Below are 20,693 nucleotides of genomic sequence, written 5' to 3' on the forward strand. Positions count from 1 at the left end.
ATACAAATTCTAACAGTCTATTCAGTAGGACTATCAGCTGTGTATCCACCTGAATTCTCCTCAACGCCACTGATGGTCCCAACCCCATTTATAAGGCAAGAAATCCCACTTATTAAACCTGACAGGGCACACCTGTGAAGTGAAAACCATTTCAGGGGACTACCTCTTGAAGCTCATCAAGAGAATGCCAAGAGTGTGCAAAGCAGTAATCAAAGCAAAAGGTTGCTACTTTGAAGAACCTAGAATATGACATATTTTCAGTTGTTTCACACTTGTTTGTTATGTATATAATTCCACATGTGTTAATTCATAGTTTTGATGCCTTCAGTGTGAATCTACAATTTTCATAGTCATGAAAATAAAGAAAACTCTTTGAATGAGAAGGTGTGTCCAAACTTTTGGTCTGTACTGTACCTGTTACAATGGCAGTTTCATGGTGCCTGCTGTCCTGTGTGCACAAGTGCCAGCTAATGTTGAGCGCGAATATTCGAATTGCGAATTTTAATCGCGAATATCACACTTCAAGAATTCGCAAATATTTAAAATATAGATGCTATATATTCGTATTCGCGAATATTCTAGATTTTTTTTTTATCTGAACCCATGATCCCTCCCTGCTTCTTGCTTGTGGGCCAATAAGAAGGCTGCAATGTCTTTGTCAGAGCTTAGCGACATCTCTAGCAACCTATAGGAAAGTTGCCTTCCCTTTTTAAAGTTCTGAGAGAGATAGCAGTGTCATTGCTGTGCTCTGTGCTTTACTGTTTAATTTTAAATAGTTAGTTAGTTAGCTCATATATATAATACAGATAGTTAGTGGGAGATAGTTAGTGTAGGTTAGATAGTGATATAGTGTAGCTGATAGGTTCCAGTGCAGGGTGTTAGGTGGTGTGATGTCCATACATACATGCTACAGACATAGTGCTCAGATGTCACAAGTTCACAACAATACTTAGTGCACCAATCAGTAATATGTAGTCAGACCTGATAATATGTGAAGTTGCACGTATTGCGTTAAAATATGCGCATCATTAATTGCCGATTTACTAATATATTGGAGCACTCTATCTGCATATAAAGCTATTGTAATGTTCTGCCGTGCCAACCATTTTCTCCAGTCTCAGGAAACTTCTAGCAGCTTGAAAAATTTAGCAAAAGTGACCCACGTCTGTATTGCGCACGCAATACGCACATATTACATTGCCGATTTTCGCAATCAAGACAAAAATTGTGAATTCCCAAATTCGCGAAGTTATGATGAATATTTGCCCAAATATTCGCAAATTCGAATATCGCCCCTGCCGCTCATCACTAGTGCCAGCTTCCTGTGTGTGAATTGGGGCTTGTATTTATTCTATCTCTGTCTTCAGCACTCATAGAATTCATTTTCTCCTGTTCTGTGAGCTTCTGCATGGCTGCGTCCAATTGCAAATAGGCTGCTTGTATATAGGCGTGCTACTTCCCTGCCTGTGCAATTGATTTCTGTTGGTTTACAGAGCTTGATCTTGCTAGGTCTCCCTAGCTGCTGTGCCACAGTGAGAGGCTTGGTCTGGGAAAACAGGTATTTTCCTCCCAGCATGTGCTGCTGGGCTGATTTACAGCCAGGTGAGGTCAAATACCGGACCGGATTTCAAATGCCAGTCCGGGTTTTGGCAGCACCTGGCTGTCCTTAAATAGGCAGCTGGGCTCAGAAGCCATGTCTCTGTGTTGGGATCTGGGAACCTTGTGTCTGGATGAAGGCTTGCTACCTGTATGGCGTGAAAACAGGTTGGTGCTGCTATCAGCAAGGACTCTGAGGCAGAATTGCCACATGGTGTGAATTACCACCAACGCCGCAAGGTGACTTTTTGTTTGAATATGACTGCTTGTATTGTCACTTGCCTAAAGTGTGAATAAAACACTGAACTGTTTGATCCAAAGAACTTGTTGTTGCCTCTATACTGCATCCGCTAATCCTGTGTACCAGAGCGAGTCCCCACACTGCCTAGAGCCATTTGTCTTCCTGGCTCCTGACCTGTGCCTGTTCACCGTACTGATCCTGTGTGCCACCTGCCCTGACCTTTGGATTGTTTGACGGATTCTCATTAACTCTGCCAGCCCTGACCTTGGCCTGTTATTGACTACATATTTGCCTGATCCTGCTGTGTCAGGCACCGATGTCTCTGGATCCTGTGAGTCAGCAGACAACCAGACAGGGATTATTCCAGGAGGTGGCAGCCTGGAGTCCAGATCCCTCTATAGCCTCAGGACTAGCACAAAGTCAAATATGGGTGGTTGGCACAGTGGTTCCATAACCATTGCCTGTAACAGTACCTCACCCCTCCTACTTCAGGATGAACTATATTACAGATCTCTACATCCAATCTTGCTACAGGGCAAGCATTAGTGGGAGGACATATATAAAAAACTGACTGTAATAGGACAGAGACAATCAATACTGGAGTTGGAAAATACATTCATTTAAAGGGGTTGTGCAGTGCAACGATATTGTTGTCCTACCTTCAAGCCATGTTCGACTTCCAGCACCCCTGTCGATCATCTTCTTGAAGGAGTAGCGGCACTTGTGTGGATGCTGCCTGCTCTTCTATATTACCTGCATGGTGCCTCCTTTGCAGCAGCAGTGGAGTGTGATTACAATACATTCACTTGAATGGGACGAGCAGTTGTAATTACACTGTGCCGCTTCTACAAAGGAGACGACAATGCTACCTCTTCGAACATCTGAAAGGCAGGGATGCCAAGAATCAGACCTCTGCCCATCTAATATTAAGGACCTATCCTGAGGATAGGTTATTAACATCATATCACTGCACTACCCCTTTAATGAAATAAAAAGTGGTCCTTAAGCAATGCATAGTTTTCATGTGCAATGAGTTTTTTCCTCACTCCCATGGGCTTTTCTCATCCACAAATATGGACAAGAATAGGACCTGCGGTGAGATTCTGAGATTAGGATGTATGAATAGCCCCATTGAATTGTGTTAAAAACACATAGCACACTGAAGAAAAATACATTCATGAACACCAAAGGGTCGTCACCTGACACAGGACGCTGACCTTGAGATATCTGCACATTTTTTTGACCAGAGGGCACATGTGCCATAAAACAGTGGCCTGCTGAACTGGTAAGTCAGTTACATTAGAGTTGTCCAACCGGTGGCTAATGGGCCACGTTTTTTTCCCAGTTTCAACCTAAGGGGCCTAATAACTTGCAGATCAACAAGTTATATCTCATAGATTTTACATTGGGGCAAATTTTGACCCCAGCTAAGAATTGTTTCTATTCCACGACTGCTAAAGGGAGAAATTAAGATGGGGTGACATTTAAAAGGGTTGGCCCATCTGGGATATTGATGGCATATTGTTGGGATCACTGTCACATAGGTGCAGGTCTCACTTCTGAAAACTGCTCCTAGCTAGAGAATGGGACCCCTGAAGTAAAGGTGAGAGCACCCATGTTCGGTGTGCTCTCCATTCATTGATGTGGGAGTTCCGAAAATATATGTCATTGATGTCCCAGATGGGAATACCCCTTTAAACCCATCTCTATTCCATATTTACCCAAAGATCTTTCCTTCCAAGGGACTTTGTATGGCTAGAAAGCCCCTCACATTGGTGCCAAATTTAGGGAAGAGGTCTTTTAATTTTTGCCATGGTGCATTCCTGCTACCAGAGGTCGACTGCTACACAGGTCACTGCCTCCTGCAAGTTCAGAACACTCATCTCCTGCTGATGTGATTCTTTTGATGATATGATTGGGCATAAGCTACAATTTAAAGGAAAATTATATTTGTAGGCAGAGCTGATGTGCTGACATTTACTGTAGGAAGACTTCTCAATTTGGTTTCCAGGCATAAAAAAAAAATCTATGTTTGCAGCTTATCTTATGAGGCACTGCCATCTTTGCAGCTGCAGAGCCTAAGGGCTGTCCTTGAGGGCCATACTAAGAAGTCTCACCAGTAAGACTTCATATGTTAGGTTATTTGACCATGCAACATAGATCTGATGTAACAAACCTGGATTTGTGATTTAAAGGGGGAACCCACTCAAAACGGATCCCCATAAGCGGTCCATTTAAATGAGTGGAGGGTTAAAGGGGTTTTCTAGGATTTTCATATTGGTGGTCTATACTCAAGATAAGTCATCAATAAGAGATAGTCGGGGGTCCAACTCTCAGCACCAGCTGTTTGAGAAAGCTGCGGCGCTTAGGGGAGCTCTGGTGAGCACCGTGGCTTCCTTGCAACTTACCAAGCACAGCGTCGTCCTTTAGACAGCAGCTGTGTTTGGTATTGCAGCATAGCCCTATTCACTTAAATGGGACTGAGCTGCACCTAGGCCATATGACCAATGAACGTCGCTGGCCTAGGATGTGGAGCACTGCTGCCTCTTTATACAGCTGGTCGGTGTGGGTGCCGGGAGTCACACCTCCCCGGTTCTGATATTTATGACATGAGGATAGGCCATCAATATCAGAATCCCAAAAAACTCCTTTAACTCCAGAAGCTGAAGTCTCTGAAGGTATGCATAAGGTGCTCTTTTCATTCTGGAAATCAATGGTAGTTTATGGATTTTATGGCAGCGCTTTACAGACATTAGCATCACACTGTCCCCAATGGGGCTCACAATCTAAGGTCCCTATCAGTATGTCTTTGGAGTGTGGGAGGAAACCAGAGTACCTGGAAGTAACCCACGCAAACACAGGGAGAACATACAAACTCCATGCAGATGTTGTCCTTGGTTAGATTTGAACCGAGGACCCCAGAGCTGCAAGGCACCAGTGCTAACCACTGAGCCACCGTGCTGTAGTTCAAGTCAAGTTCATTGTTTCTGGCTTTCACCTTGAACTGTCACTTCTGCGCTCAGTGATAGCTCTGGGTGAAGGTAACTCGGTAGGTTAGCCCGCAGGTCTGTCTAAAATCATATCACCCTATGACTTGATTTTTTTCAAATGACAAACTCAGCACTGCTAGACCTGTACATTCCTAACAAGCAGAAGACACAAATTCTGTCGTGTTCTACAAACAAGGACGACAATTCTTCCCTCGTGACTAAGCTGTGTTATCTGTAAACACACTGCAATTCCTGCACACACCTTTTATGAGGTTAATGGGAAGTTTCGAGAGGGATGACAAGAAGGTTAGAGATATATAAAGATGCACTGCAAGGCAATAAGATCCTATATGCAATATAAATATGGTTATTACAGTGAGATGAGGGTTCGTCAGACGTATCAGGGCTGAGTTGGTCGATTTGCTGGCTTGGATAAATGATAACATTCAGGCTGACTGCAGCCACCACTAGGGGATGCTTGGAGGTGGACATATTATTTTCTTATTGATTTTTTTTTAAGGATGCTCCCTCTAGTAGTGGCTGAAGGTAGCCAGAATGTCATTCATCTCAATGTCAATGCAGGGCATTTGGAGTTGTGCATTATATCAAGAAATCAATCAGTACAGAAATGTTGACCTCCTTAGGTGAAATAAACATAACTAAGTTCAATGGTGGACATTTACTTTCAAATGATTATGCAGTTAAAGGCTTCAGCTATAAGGTAATGCAGGGTCTTACCTCGTCTACTCCACGACTGGGTGGGATAAAGGATGGAGCCGCAGGAGGGAAGAGTTGGGCTGGAGTTTCAGAGAATGAAACTAGAAGAGATTGTTATATAATTATAAGCACTTCTACCAAGATTATGAATGGTCACAATTTCTTCAACACTTGACTATAGTCAAAATTCTAAATCTGCCATTTACAGGATGGAAGACATAAAAAATAAATAAACACTGCAAATAAAAAGTGAACTACGGCATGCTGGGAGTACTAGTAGTAGTAGTAGTAGTAGTAGGCTCATAGCTCCTGGAGAGCCACAGGTTGGAGACCAATGCCCTATGGTTAATGTAACCATCATCTATAACAACCATGCAGAAAAAATAAATAATCTGCACCTATTTAAAGAATTGGGGCCCCTCAATACCCTTGTCTTTGTGCCTAATTCCCATCCACCTAGTATAGCTAACCACCTTAGCCAGCTCCATATTATCTATTCACTCCTCTATACTAGGACCTCCACCAGTCATTTGAATGAGAGTCTCAAGTCTACTGTTCCTCCTCAACACAAAACCATGGTGAGAAGGAATTTGAAAGGTCAAGCATCTGCCGCTCCATTCAAAATCCTCCTTTCTATGGACATGCAGTAAGGAAGAACAAGCTATTCTAGACCCTTGTTCAAGTGATAGACCCTAGCAAGCATATATATTAACTCTTATGATATGGAGAGTGTCCTTCTGCAGAGATTTGTAATTCCACTGCAGTAATAGAGAGACAAAATTAGTAAAGATATAGCATTGCTTGCCATCTCCCTAAGCTTACTTACAAGTATCCCTAAGGAGGTATTAGCTACTGAGGCCCAAAAGGCAGAAACAGATCTGTGCACAGACAGGTTTCCCTGGTAGGCCAATATGAGAACCATGTTCTAACACTGACTTGTACAGTGAATGGTGATCCATAATATGGCCCTGGTGAGGCGGACTATGAACTGCTCAGCAGATAGGAATTAGAATAGACTCTATGTTTAATGTCTCTGGAGGGCTGGAAACCATCACAGATGGATGAAGTCACTGAGACGCTCGAAGACCCAAATTAAAACGAGACACCCTGGAGAACATTATCCATGGGGCTACCAAAGTTGAAATTGCCCAGATGGCATTGAAGACTATGAGCACGATTTTTTTTTTAAACGGGTCAGTCAGGGATTCTGATTCAAAAGTTTAAATAGATAGATAGATAGATAGTCCACTACATGTATGGCCAGAGAGTGTATTGACAAGAAGTAATGGATCCCCCATCTCACCTGTCGAGCATCCTCAGTGGAGACAGAACGAAGGAGACAGGGCGACACTTTGCGTATTTTATTTGGTGACACCCCTTTGCTTGCCGAGTCCTGACCAATCGACGCTCATCTCTAAGTTGTCCCAATAACCATGTTCTGCTGTCAGTCATCCAGCCTGTGTTTACACTAAATTACTCAGCAATTCACCCCTGCTGACTGTAAACACTTAGGGTAAAGTGGAGGACGTTTCACCCTTTCACCCTCCATAACATGCCCTCCTTATCTGTAATTAAGTAAACCTGTAGCTTCCTGGAGACTGGATTAATCGACAGAGACACTGATCGAACGATCAATAGATAAAATATACTAGTGTTATATTTCTCCAATGTAACAGTGAGATGTGTGGTGTTGCCGACACCATGTTTCAGCCTTGATATTCTCTATGGGGAAAAAAGTTGTGATAACCTTGCAACCATTGCCTTATAGTCCGTGATAGCGGAATCCATAACGGAATTCTTAGATAACCCAAACCTAGAGATGAGCGAATTGAATTTGACAAAGTGGAATTTGATCCAAATTTCAGGAAAAATCGATTCACACCGAATCCGAATTTCCTCGCGCTTCGTGGTAACAAATTGCATTTTTTCCTAAAATGGCTGATGCACGTGTGAGGACATGGGGCAAGGAACTCTGGGAAGGCGGGATGCCATGCATGCAGCCAATCAGCAGCCAGCCAGCACTGTGATGTCACAGCCCTATAAACAGCCTCAGCCATCTTGGATTCAGCCATTTTCCGGTGCACTTAGTGCAGGTAGAGATGTCAGCAGGCGCTAGGGACAGTGCTAGGAAAGACTTCATTGTGCTAAAAAAAACTATTTACAAGAGCAGGGAAAGATTATTCAAGGTGTAGGGAAAGGATAGGGAGGTAACATTCCACAGTATTGAAGCAGAACAGGGTTCAGTAGGGGAGGTTACAGCCTGGGTAATAGGACCAATCCTATTACACCTTGCTGCACTGACTGGGCACCCAAATTGCCATTATACAGCTCTGTAAGGTCCTTCTCACATGAGTGAGTATTCCTTGCGGATGCAATGCATGATGCGAACGCATTGCGCCCGCACAGAATCCGGACCCATTCATTTCAATGGGGCTCTGTACATGTGCGTTGGTTTTCACGCATCACTTGTCCTTTGCGTGAAAATCGCAGCATGTTCTATATTCAGCGATTTTCACGCAACGCTGGCCCCATAGAAGTGAATGGAGCTGCGTGAAAATCGCATCGCATCCGCAAGCAAGTGCGGATGCGATGCGTTTTTCACGGATGGTTGCTAAGAGATGTTGTTTGTATACCTTCAGCTTTTTATCACGTGCGTGCAAAACGCATTAAATCGCATTGCACCCGCGCGATAAAAACTGAACAACTGAACGCGATCGCAGACAAAACTGAATGACTTTGCAAAATCGCACATTTTTTACTGAACGCATTTGCAACGCATCCGGACCTAATCCACACACGCTCGTCTGCAAGGGGCCTAATTCCAACAAACCGTTCTTGTTATTGGGGTGCAAGTGCTGTTTGATACAGCCATTAACAGGGTTTATTACAAGGAAATATTTCTACGTCTTATTTGCCCTTGTGCGGTGCAGTTATATCTTCTAAAGCATTTTTGGGCTTGTATTAGTGGGAAAAAAAGGGCTCATTAGCCGTTGTGTGGTGAAGGGCTAAAATTACAGCCTTTTTTGGAGTGTATAAGTGGAAAAAATAAGGGCCTATTTGTCGTTCAGCGGTGCAGTTATATGTTCTAAAGCCCTTTTTGTCGTGTATTAGTGGCACAAAAATAAGTTTTTGCCTTTGTGTGGTGAAGTAAGAAAATTATAGACTTTTTTTGGGGTGTTTTAATTTCCTTTTTATTTATTTATTGGATCTAACAGTATGTCAGACAGAGAAGTGCCAGGCTCTGCACAGGGGAGTGGCAGAGGCCTAAATGTTTCTGGCGCAGGCACAGGTCGCAGCAGAGTCAGGGGGCGTGGCAGCAGGATTTGCAGCGAGAGGCCTGAGCTTCCGGTGTCATCTAGCGGTCCTGTCTTGACCAGCAACCCAGCGGTTCTTAGATGGTTGACTCGGTCATCTCTCTTTTGGATCAGAGGAAAGGAAAATTAATCAGTGACGTCGACACAAACTTACTGCTGACTCCCTCTCCTCTCTGTCGGGGGGGGGGCTCTACTTGTATAAGCGTTTAATAGAACAGGTTCTGTAGACATCTATGTGGAATCAGCTGACAACGGTGTAAAAGGATAAAAGGAGTGCGCTTCTTCTTGGCGCTAACATCGACCTGTAAGGCTGAGTTTATACTTGAGTTATTTGGTCAGTGTTGGCCCCGTGACTGCCCAAATAAGTGAAGTGTGCAGTGATTCTAAGAGCGACGCCTGTCATCTGCATGTCATATGGACTCACAGTATTATTTCTCTACCAAAGCAGACTCCCTATGCATGTTACTACAAGGCACAGTGTTCTACACCCCTATAAAGGCTCTCAGCAGCCGGGAAATAGCCATTTTTTAACGCCACAAGTAAATTCAGATCAAACCAAATTTGGGAAATTCACTCATCTCTACCCGAACCTTCTACACAGAACTTGAAAACACAAGTTCGCTCAACACTAGTTATCAGCTGTGCATGCCCAGCCCAACCACTACAAGGCACCATTGCTGACCACTGAGCCACCGTGATGCCATTCACTCAATATCACAAGATCGCAATTGGAATTTCCTTTTTCTAATGCCTCATGTACACAAGCCTATGTGCTTTGCGGATCGGCAAAATATGAATTCCGGCAAAATGCATTCCTCCATCTTTTTTTAATTGTGGTTTTTGATGTGGATTTGATGGGGTTTTCCTCATTTGAAAATGGTGAAATCTGCAGCTAAGGGTGCATTCACACGACTGTATGAACGGGTCCACATTCGTTCCGCAATTTTGCGGAACGGGTGCAGACCCGTTCATTTCAATGGGGCTGCAAAATATGCGGACATAACACCGTGTGCTGTCCACATCTGTAGTTCTGTTACATGGCCCCGCAAAAATACAGAGCAAGTCATATTCTCGGCCGCAATTCTGGGCCGCCCGTTCTGTTCCGCAAATTGCGGAATGCACACAGACAGCATCCGTGTTTTACAGGTTCGCAATTTGCGGACCGGAAAACACGGCGCGGTCGTCTGAATGAGCACTAAAACTGCAAACATAATGCCTCATTGACACGTCAGTGTTTGGTCAGTGATTTCCATCAGTCACTGTGAGCCAAAACCAGGATTGGAGCTACACAGAAATAAGGTATAAGGGAAAGATCTGCACCTGTTCTGTGTTTAGAGCTGCACCTGGTTTTGGCTCAAAATCACTGACCAAACACTGTCTGTGTGAATAAGGCATAATTGACATGCTGCGGAATGGAAAATCTGCACGGCAGGTCGATTTCCGCATAGAAAAAAATGAGCAATATGTTTTATCTTTTTTCGTACACTTTGCGGGTATTGTACTATGCTGTGGTTTTTCCACACTGTAATAAGTGCGGAAAACCCAAGCATAACCCACAATGCATGCAGGTGCTCAAAAACTGCAGGAACGGTGAGATGAATGAGTCTGTATCCAATCTGCAAAAAATGCACGTCAGATGCAGAGCAAAAATACGGTTGTGTGAATGAGGCCTAAGTGCATTGGAAAAATAAAAGCATGCAATTTGGTGAGGTTTGTTTTTACAGAAGAAACATCTTAAACTACATGACCACATTTACTAATTCTATAGATGGCGTGAGCTTAGACAAAGGGGGGGGGGGGGGATTTAGTAAAACTGGTGTAAAGGAAAACTGATTTAGTTGCCCATAACAACCAGATTCCACCTTCCGTTTTTTTTAAGAGCTCCTTTGGAAAATGAAAAGTGAAATCTGATTGGTTGCTATAGGCAACTAAGGCTACTTTCACACTAGCGTTAATATTTTCCGGTATTGAGCTCCGTCATAAGGTCTCAATACCGGAAAAAAATGCTTCCGTTTTTTCCCCATTCATTGTCAATGGGGACAAAACGTAACTGAGCAGAACGGAATGCTCCAAAATGCATTCCGTTCTTATACCGGAGAGCAAACCGCAGCACGCTGCAGTTTGCTTTCCGTCCTGGGATGCGGAGCAAGATGGATCAGTCATGACCCACAATGCAAGTCAATAGGGACAGATCCGTTTTCTCTGACACAATCTGAGACAATAAAAAACGGATCCGTCCTCCATTGACTTTCAATGGTGTTCATGACGGATCTGTCTTGGCTATGTTAAAGATTATGCAACCGGATCTGTTCATAACGGATTATTATCAGTAACGGAAGCGTTTTTCCTGAGCCCTGCCGGATCCAGAAAAAACGCTAGTGTGAAAGTAGCCTAATACAAGTTCTACTTTGTACCAGTTTGTGTGAATGCAGCCTCAACCACACTTAACTGCACCAACTGAATACCAGCCGAAGAAAAGAATTGTGGTCTCTTCAGTAATCTGTATTAATTGATGACACCAGAGACTACAAGCCTGCACTCCACCCACCGCCATGCATGGACTCAGATCCTGCGGTTTTATCCAGAAGATGCTCTGAAAACTCTGTGTGGTCGCATGGATGCTAAAATATAAGGTATCAATAAACATGTCGCAATCCTCAGAACTATATTTGCAGCTCCCATGAATTTAAGAACGGGAGCAACATGACACTTGAGCCCAGTGAGATATAGGAGTCCGTCAGAAATTAAAGTCCTTGGGGCTGATTTATCATAACTGGTGTAAAGTAGAACTGGCTTAGGGTACTTTCACACTTGCGGCAGAGCAGTTCCGTCGCCGGAACTGTCAAAACACATGCAAACTGATGGCATTTGTCAGATGAATCAGGATCCGTTTTGCCGGAACACTCGGGGCCGGATCCGGCATTAATGCATGTCAATGGGAAAATCTGGCATTCCGGCAAGTGTTCCGGAATTTTGGACGGAGATAAAACCGTAGCATGCTGCGGTATTATCTCTGTCCTGAAAAGGCAAAAAGACTGAACTGAAGACATACTGAACGGATTGCTCTCCATTCAGAATGCATTAGGATAAAACTGATCAGTTCTTTTCCGGTATTGAGCCCCTAGGACGGAACTCAGTGCCTGAAAAGAATAACGCTAGTGTGAAAGTACCCTTAGTTGTCCATAGCAACCAATCAGATTCCACCTTTCATTTTCCAAAGGCGGTCAAAAAAATGAAAAGTGGAATCTGATTGGTTGCTATGGGCAACTAAGCCATTTTTCTTTTACCCTGATTTGATAAATCAACCCCCTTGACTATATGGTGCCTTTAATCGTACCAATCTCTTCATGTGGGGTAGCAGGACATTTAGGGCTCTCTAAGAGTATGGCCACAGAGTTCCCTGGAAGCCATCATTTGGAGTGGATCATAAAAAGAGAGAAAGCATAAAGCACAGCTATGGCTTCTATTTTTGAATTCCCTCCTTGTTTTGTCTTCCGAAACGACATCAGGAAACCTGACCTTGTGGCCGTGCCCTGAGGGTGCCTTCATGATCAGTACAATTTTTTCCACGACTGAAAACCAGACAATAATGAAGGAGCAAAAGTGAAGGCGAAAATAAGCAATAAAAAGGCATTTAACTCTTGCAATAGACTAGAGGATGGTTATCATTGTCTTAATGAGCTGAATCCATTTTCCTGCGCCACTGCCTATGTTGGCTGCACAAAACAGGCATATCTCTGAGTATGACACATACCTGCGCCTGTCGGTGGGCATATTCTATGGATTTAATTTGAGGCCCTGATAAGAGGGTTGGTGTAAGTGATTGATGCACCTGAGCTCTGCCCGAAGATGGCTTGTAAAAGCAGTGTACTGTAGTGTATGTGCTCTGTATAAACAGGCCTTGTGTATCCATAGACAGTCCATAACTGGATGTGGTGTGTATATACCGCACATAGATCTGATAAGCCCGACATGCAGGGCGGCCTGCTATTCATCTTTTCAAGGATTCATATGAACTATTCTATTCTTGGGAAGGTTAATTATACAGATTTTCTAATATTCACTGTAACCTTTTTATGAATATAGTTCTCCTATTATAATTTTTTATTTGAATGCTCTATAGGGGGCACTGTTTGGATAGTGGCATGGATTACATGCCCAAAAAGGCTTGCGACTAATTTCTATTGAGTTTTTAAAGGGGAAACTACTTGTTAATTCATACAGCGCTTCCTTTTCCACTAGCGTTTTAAAAACCACGCCACAGAAAAAAAAGGAAATGATGTCTATTCTTGACACGGAATCCACGTCCAGAGATCCCTTTGAAATGGGCAGGATGAAAAACCGCATAAAAAGTGTGAAAAACTACGTTGGAATAAAAGCTGCATCTTAAACACCCACAAAGAATCCTGAAGCGGATTCCGCATCATTTTTTTTTTTTTTCCTGCACAAGTTATGTTCATGTGGCTTACAGGGGTTGTCCGGTTTTCCCATATTGGTGACCTATCCTCAGGATAGGGGGTCCGACCCCTGGCAACCGTGTGAGCGCCGCATTCTCTTCATTGCTTACCTGGATGCCATCGAACATTGCAGCGGTGGTGCAGTATAACCACAACTTCTCCGTCCCATTCAAGTGAATGGGATGGAGCAGCTTTAATTACACTACCCCGCCGATACAATCTCGACGTCATGCAGTTAGCAATGAAGAGAATGCAGCGCTTGCAAGAGTGCTGGGGTCTCTTCAAACAGCTGGTCAGAAGGGATGCCGGGAGTCGGACCCCCACAGATTTGATATTGATGACCTTTCTTATGGATAGTTCATTAATATGAGAAAACTGGACAATCCCTCAAGGCCTCATGCACACGACCGTTGTGAGTTTTGCAGTCCGCAAATTGCGGATCTGCAAAACACGGATGGCGTCCATGTGCATTCTGCAATTTGCGGAACGGCACGGACAGCCATTGATATAACTGCCTATTCTTGTCCGCAAACCAGACAAGAATAGGACAGGTTATATTTTTTTTGCGGACCACGGACCGGAGCAACGGATGTGGACAGCACACGGATCTCCAATTTTTGGTAGCATATTTGTTGGAAGGACAGGCTGTTACCCTATGTTGGCAATTGGGTGTAGACAAAGCAAAGTTAGGCCTCTTTCATACTACCGTAATGTCATTTCAGTGTTTTGCGGTCCGTTTTTCACGGATCCGTGGTTCCTTTTTTTAGTTTCGTTGTGTTTTTACGTTTCGGTTCCGTTTTTCCGTATGGCATATACAGTAATTACATAGAACAAATTGGGCTGGGCATAACATTTTCAATAGATGGTTCCACAAAAAACAGAACGGACGGATACATTTAATTTTTTTGTGGACCCATTGACTTTAATGGAGCCACGGAATGTGATTTGCGGCCAAATATAGGACATGTTCTATCTTTCAACGGAACGGAAATACGGAAACGGAATGCATACGGAGTACATTCCGTTTTTTTTGCGGACCCATTGAAATGAATTATTCCGTATACGGAATGCAAAAAACTGCCCGCAAAACGGAAACAAAAAATGGTAGTGTGAAAACGGCCTTAGTCTGGTGTATTGGATATGTGGCTGTTGGTGACAGGGAAATTGGGGAGCAACTATGACTGAGTCCTTACAGTTCTTGGCTTCAGAGTCATAGGGACTCAAGAATGTATGGAGGTATTCTTCCATACAATGCCTTTAGGGGAAAATACTGTATCTCTAGTATCTGATAGATTATGCAAACCTCTGCATGTTTACATATGAAATCCAAGACAGGCCCATAGACCAATATGGTTGCCATATCACGACATGGAGGTTGTACAGACCTGTAGTATGTGCATGCTTTAAGCTAGAGTGCCATGGTGTAGTGCAGGGATCAACAACCTTCATCATTCCAACTGCTTTGAAACTACAACTCCCAGCATGCGAACACTGTTATTCTAATTCCCATAGAAGTGAATGAAGCACTCTAAGAGTTGTAGTTTTTGAACAGCTGGCGTGCCGGTGGTTGCTGATCCCTGAAGTAGTGCAACCCTCACACTGCTTTCAATTCCCACCCAACTCAAATTGATATCTAAGTGGATAATACATGGGTGAGAATTTTGCAATAATCTGAAAAGAAGCTTAAAAACAAGACATATTGGCAGGTGTTTGGTGTCTACAAGAACTGCAATAGCCTTAAATTATGTTGTGCCAACTGGACATAGTAGATTTCTCCTGTCAAATTCAATTGCTTCCCTCTTGACAAGCAGCGATGGAAGTGTCTAGAAGCTATATATCTCTTATGTCCTTCTACTCTATCATGCTCTTCTGACCACGAAAAAGGTCCATGTTATGGGAGATGTTAGAAAGGTCAATTACTTTGTTGGGTTAGATTTGGGGGTTAGTGCTCAAGAAGGAATAAAATATAAGCCACTGCCTCCAAAGACTGAATAATCACTGGTTGAATGGAAGACCTTCAGCCATTTGGAAGCCTTAGAAATGGATAGGTAATAAATAACAGGCCTGTATTATCCATCTGATAAGTTGCTTCATCAATGGTCATGAACATAAGTGATGATAGAATCTACTTCTTTGGTTTTGGTGGTTCCTGTAGCATATATCATGGCTTTAGAATTTAGTAGCTTTTAGGTTTATGTGATTTATGATGTGATATTGAGCCCTCCTGTCTAGTGCATATAAAACTGATTTGTTCATAACACCCATGTCAATTTGAAATAGAAGTAATATCTAACATTGAGCTAAAATCCTATCCAGGAAACCAATGGTTGGTAGGAAAAAACATTTCAACTAGTGGTATATACAGCTGAAGACTCATAATAAACACCATCTACTATAACAATGGTAAGAATCACTAGTCATAGCCAAGCTATAACTCGCAGAACAGATTCAACCTGAACTCTGGACATAGGACGAAATAATGGAAGTCACCTACTTCTTCTCCCATGGTATCGTCCTCCCTGCCCTCTGTCTTCCTTCTGCCTCCTCCTTTCCAGATTATATGATCCACGGATCCTCCAATCTGTTGACTGTCTGAAAAACAGACTCGTAGGAGGAGAGCAGGAGATTGTAATATCTTGTTTTTGTCTTTTGGGACACCCCCACCCAATCTATTTTCCCTATTTCAGTACATATAATCTGAATTGGTTTCTACAAATAAGAAGGACAACTAGGTGCTAAGAAATATCTTTCCATTGATTGTGATCACCATGTATGGCCAGTTGGGTCACAGATCTCAAGGGTTTATTATATCCTGGCAGTGACAAGTAGAACCTTACCCTATTTTTTTAGGGGTAAGGTAGGGTTAGGTGGCAACTTTGGTAGACAAACATAGATCATAGACTATAAGGACTTGGTATAAACAGTAGATGGTACTATCCTGATTGGAGGGGAAATCTTGTACTGCCAATTTTAAAATGCCATGCAAACTCACCTAAAGAATTTGTAAAGTTTTGACTTCCGCTTCTCCGTCTGTTGCCTTTCTCCTACACAAAGCAAAGACTGTACTATATTATGTCCTGATCCTGAGAACCAGTGACACATGTATCTTCTATAATATTCCTTCACTATGGTATTGGTCAACCCCCAAGGACTACATCTAAAAAGTAAAGTAGTAGAGATACTTTTTGGGGGGGCTTTCCTTCCACTACCATTAGCTATTTAGTCAGAATGTGTAAGCTCTGCATTTCATAAGAGCTCTTCATTACCATTTTTACTGTTTTAATGCCTTTTTTATTTGTCTTACTGCAGGTAGAAAGAATATTCAGTTGCTATTAAGAAACTAACTTCCATTAACAGATCTTATACTCTTCTTGTCTCTATTTAGTTCATAATTGAGTGTTGTGTGTATAAATGAGCCATTACTACCTTAATACTCCAAGTAGGTCTGCCTAGTAAATCTATATAGATCTCTATTGATGGGACACATCTTGCCTTTACACCCATACCACATTGACTTTGACACCTGGCTTCACCCTTCCCTTCCCAAGGAGTGTATTTTAAAAAAGTGTGTAATAGGAACCAATCTAGTACCTACCATGGGGCTCAACTCATACAGTCCAACTTGTAAAAACCTAGATCTATCCTCTAATAGGTCAACCATCTCTGTTATCCAGCACATTGGACAAAGTTGACACAATGGCATATTTAGAAGATGCCGCCAGTTTTAGTCTAAATGAAGATTGTTAGGCTGTAGCCACACAGGTCCCTCAAGTCAAACATTGTGCTACTATTTTGGTAGAAAAGGTAGAAAAGTTTGTACTAAATTTGCATTGGTGTCTTCGCTTCTTCAAGTAACCAGTCATGAAGCATTACGCAGATCCATTTTTCTATTTATTTTTAAGAAAAATTGAATGGATCCCATCTATTAGTTTTCCCTTCCCCTTGCTGGACTCCATCCCAGGCTTTGGAGAATAAAGGCAGAAGGAGGCTGGATGTATCAAAGACTAGTCTAAATGTTGATCCATGTGGTAATTTCATGTCAGAGTAAATTCAGAATTTTTTGGGTTCTTATAATGTGGCATTAAAGGGCGTATTTTAAACATGGTATATGGCATATTCCCATCCTTAAGTTTTTATGGTAGGACATCCCCTTTAAGAAAGTCTAAAGAAGTAATAGAAACTGCACAGCCAGTCTGGTTGAGAATCAGGAGACCCTGATTCTGCCAATAGGTGGGGGTTGCAGAGATAAACTGGACCCCACTTATCAGATACCTGCCATGTCCTGTGAATATGCCATAAGTATCTAGGTACAAAAAAACTTGAAGAATAAGGGTTATAAGTAAAGTGAACCTCTGCAAATGTATTGAGCTTCTGCTGAAATGGCAAGTCCATGTTGTAGTGTTAAGCACTTCTTTAGTATGCAGAGTGTTAGATTAATAACATTCAAGACTGTCAATGCCACCCCATTCGCTGCCACCTAACAAGTTCTTTTGCGTAAAGACTGCATGTTTCATTCGGATTTCTGTCGATATATGACTTTAAATGTCCCTGATACTTACGGTCCCCACTGCCTATAGTTTGCTCTGGATCTTCAAAGCCTGTGGCATCCAGCGCTTCTTCCAAGTCTTTATCATAGTTGAACTTGAAGAAAAGAAAGTAATATAACGTGTGAACAAACAATAATGAATTATTTGAAAAATCCCCATATTGCTGGCTGAACGCTTTGGTTCATATAGATCTAGAACTGTAAAAAGATGAATATGTGTGGATGAGAAATGTTTTTGGGTTGGGTTCAGTAGCCAACTCATTGGGCATAGGATAGGACCAAGTTCTCACTTGGCTATAGTGGGACACAGACAGAGGCACACTGGGAACGTAAATTGGTCTGGAAAAAAACTAAATGTTATAGGTGGGTCCAGATTGACAGAAAGTGGTGCAACACAAGTAGGCAGGAACAACAGCAGTACATGGGGCCAACAGTACTGTAGTGCAGTGCAAAATACCACCAAATACCACAGTGCAGCACAAAATAGTGCTACCCCTGCCACAGTATTCAACTGTATCTCTGTCCTGAAGACAGTGATATAGTTAAATTCAAGAATACACTTGCGTCTGCCAGCCAGGTGCATAAGTATCTATCTGATTCTGACTACTTAATGCTGAGAGCATCAGACTGATATGAACCTGGCCATGAGGGGGGTTCTGGTGGCCCCCTTGGCATTGGCCCACTGGGACATTTTCCCATAAGGTCTATGGCCAGTCTGCCCCTGGGCACAGAGGTGTAACTTGAAACTCCTGAGCCCTGTTGAGATATCTGTAACAGCCCTCCATCTAACCTGTGCCATTTATAATACTGATGTCTAATGTGGCAGAGGGTTCTCTGGGACATCTCATACACCAGGGTATGGTGGTACAGATGTGCATTTTGAGGTATACCCTTCGTTTATGTTGATATAAACAGTAAAGACTCTTCTTACCGCTCCTCTAGATGTCATTTTGTCCACTGGTTACTTCCCTGCCTGCTCCAATGTCAGGTGACTGGCGAACATAACACGAGGACTGAGACCTGTACAGAGAGGGCAAGGTATTAAGAAGCGGTATAACCAATACATGTCTTCCTGACTTTTTACTCAATCTTATACTTTTAACAATATCATCTAGGGTGTACCATCTACCAATGATTTTCTTCAGATTGTTTAGATAATAGTCTTACATACCACAGCCTATCTATATATCCCCTGGATATGGTATCGGTGTCAATACATATAGGCTGTATGGCTTTGATTCTCATGCCTAGACACAAGCTTCACATGATCTATGTCGACAACCTCGTCTTCTGGATTTACAGGGTTATATCAAGCAGCAGATTCTTATTTGAAGGCTTTTCAGTTGAGTTCTCAACTCCTGTTGCATCAGTAATGTTGTATTGTCACCCAGCTTTAGCTAAAAAATGGACCTATATTCATGCACAATTTTTTTTCTCTTGGATAATATGCTACTTAATGTATGGATTCATGCATACTGTGACTTTTATGACAAATCCAAGGCAAAATCCACATATCTTACATCAGAAGTTTGATTCAGATATTGATACAGATTTTATGTGAAACTGGTAAAGATTTTGCCTTTTGAGTTGCATTTATAGTTTTAGGAAGAAAGCAGACAGTTTTTTTTTTTTAGTTCTACAGAATGTATTTTAGCAGCTTTGTTGATAATGGCGGCGCGGTATTGTGGGTACCAATAACAATGCAGACCTACTAAACAGTGTTGTCTCATTAGTTTAGTTATAGACCAGTTCTCCACTACAGAGAGGCCACATCGCAAACGCAACACTGCCATGCTGTGTGGTCATGCCCTGATAGAAATGTAAGACATGCAGATTTTTGTTTCAAACATGTCCATGGTGTAAGATCACACTACATGTAATGTGTTCAGATTACTATGTAGTGCCTGGTGTAAGGAGGAAACTTCCCAGAGTGCTACTGCCCAGAACTAGCTCTGTGCAGACAAGGAATGTTGAGCGATTCCAGCTCTGAAGGCTACATAATTGTGAATACAGCTCTGGAGTATAATACAGACTGTAACTCAAGATTAATATAAGAAAATGTACTCATATTTATATGTAAATTCTACATGTAAATTGGTTTCCAAAGGTGGATTCAAAATATACCAGATGTAAATCATGTAGAAGTCCTAGAACTTTGGAACACATCCAGTTCCTGTCATATTGGGTCCACTTGGCCATATTCTATGAAGGGATTCATGATAAATATATATTTATAAATAAATATTTTCTTGTACAGCGTTAAAAAGGAGATAAGACATTTACGTTAATGTTTGCTTAATATTTTCCATTAGCTGTCTCTTTCAAAGACCCCACTCTGTTACAGCTGATAAGACATTCTAGTGACAGGGAACTCCCTACTACGTGACACCAAAGATAAGGATGGAGGAATCCCCACCACACCCAACTCCTGCATCGATTTGAACCCTTGCATTGCCTCAACCAAGCCTTATCGGAATCATGTATCTAAAATATTTTACTGTAGTACAATTTTCTGAGGTCACAGGTAACTACCTCAATGTCAGCGTCTATGGCTCCTTTCAGGCCATGCCTTGCCTCTAAAGGGTCTTGCCTCTCAGAAGGGTCTAATTTCTGTTGGTCAATTACGAGCCACTGTTTTCAGTACAGTAGCACTGTTTCCTCAATTGTTACTCAAGATTAAGGGCTACATTACGTTAAAAGATCAGGCAGACGATTGTCCGGAAGGAAGCATTCCTTCCCAGCAATCGCCTGCTCATTAGTGGAGGAGACCACTGCTATTACATGCAGCAATTTCCTCCACTGTATGGGGAGGAGCGATTGCTAATGCCATTG

The 20,693-nt window shown here is 42.4% G+C and overlaps 1 protein-coding gene across 3 annotated transcripts in view; it reads right to left on the minus strand.

The window, feature by feature from the left end:
* Nucleotides 1–20,693, minus strand: part of SLC4A1 (solute carrier family 4 member 1 (Diego blood group)) — a 66,496-nt gene that overhangs the window by 43,940 nt on the left and 1,863 nt on the right. Inside the window, exons 2-6 of one of the 3 annotated variants that reach the window (XM_040434973.1) lie at nucleotides 18,793–18,881; nucleotides 17,875–17,956; nucleotides 16,308–16,359; nucleotides 15,810–15,907; nucleotides 5,566–5,645 (exon numbers count right to left, since the gene is read on the minus strand). In XM_040434973.1, coding sequence (XP_040290907.1) covers nucleotides 5,566–5,645; nucleotides 15,810–15,907; nucleotides 16,308–16,359; nucleotides 17,875–17,956; nucleotides 18,793–18,810 — 330 coding nt within the window. In that variant the 5' untranslated portion in view covers nucleotides 18,811–18,881. Of the gene's footprint in view, nucleotides 1–5,565; nucleotides 5,646–15,809; nucleotides 15,908–16,307; nucleotides 16,360–17,874; nucleotides 17,960–18,792; nucleotides 18,882–20,693 lie in introns of all 3 variants that reach the window. The other 2 variants (XM_040434975.1, XM_040434974.1) reach the window with 2 other exon arrangements.

This window comes from Bufo bufo, chromosome 6 (assembly GCF_905171765.1).
Source record: "Bufo bufo chromosome 6, aBufBuf1.1, whole genome shotgun sequence".
NCBI lineage: Eukaryota > Metazoa > Chordata > Amphibia > Anura > Bufonidae > Bufo > Bufo bufo.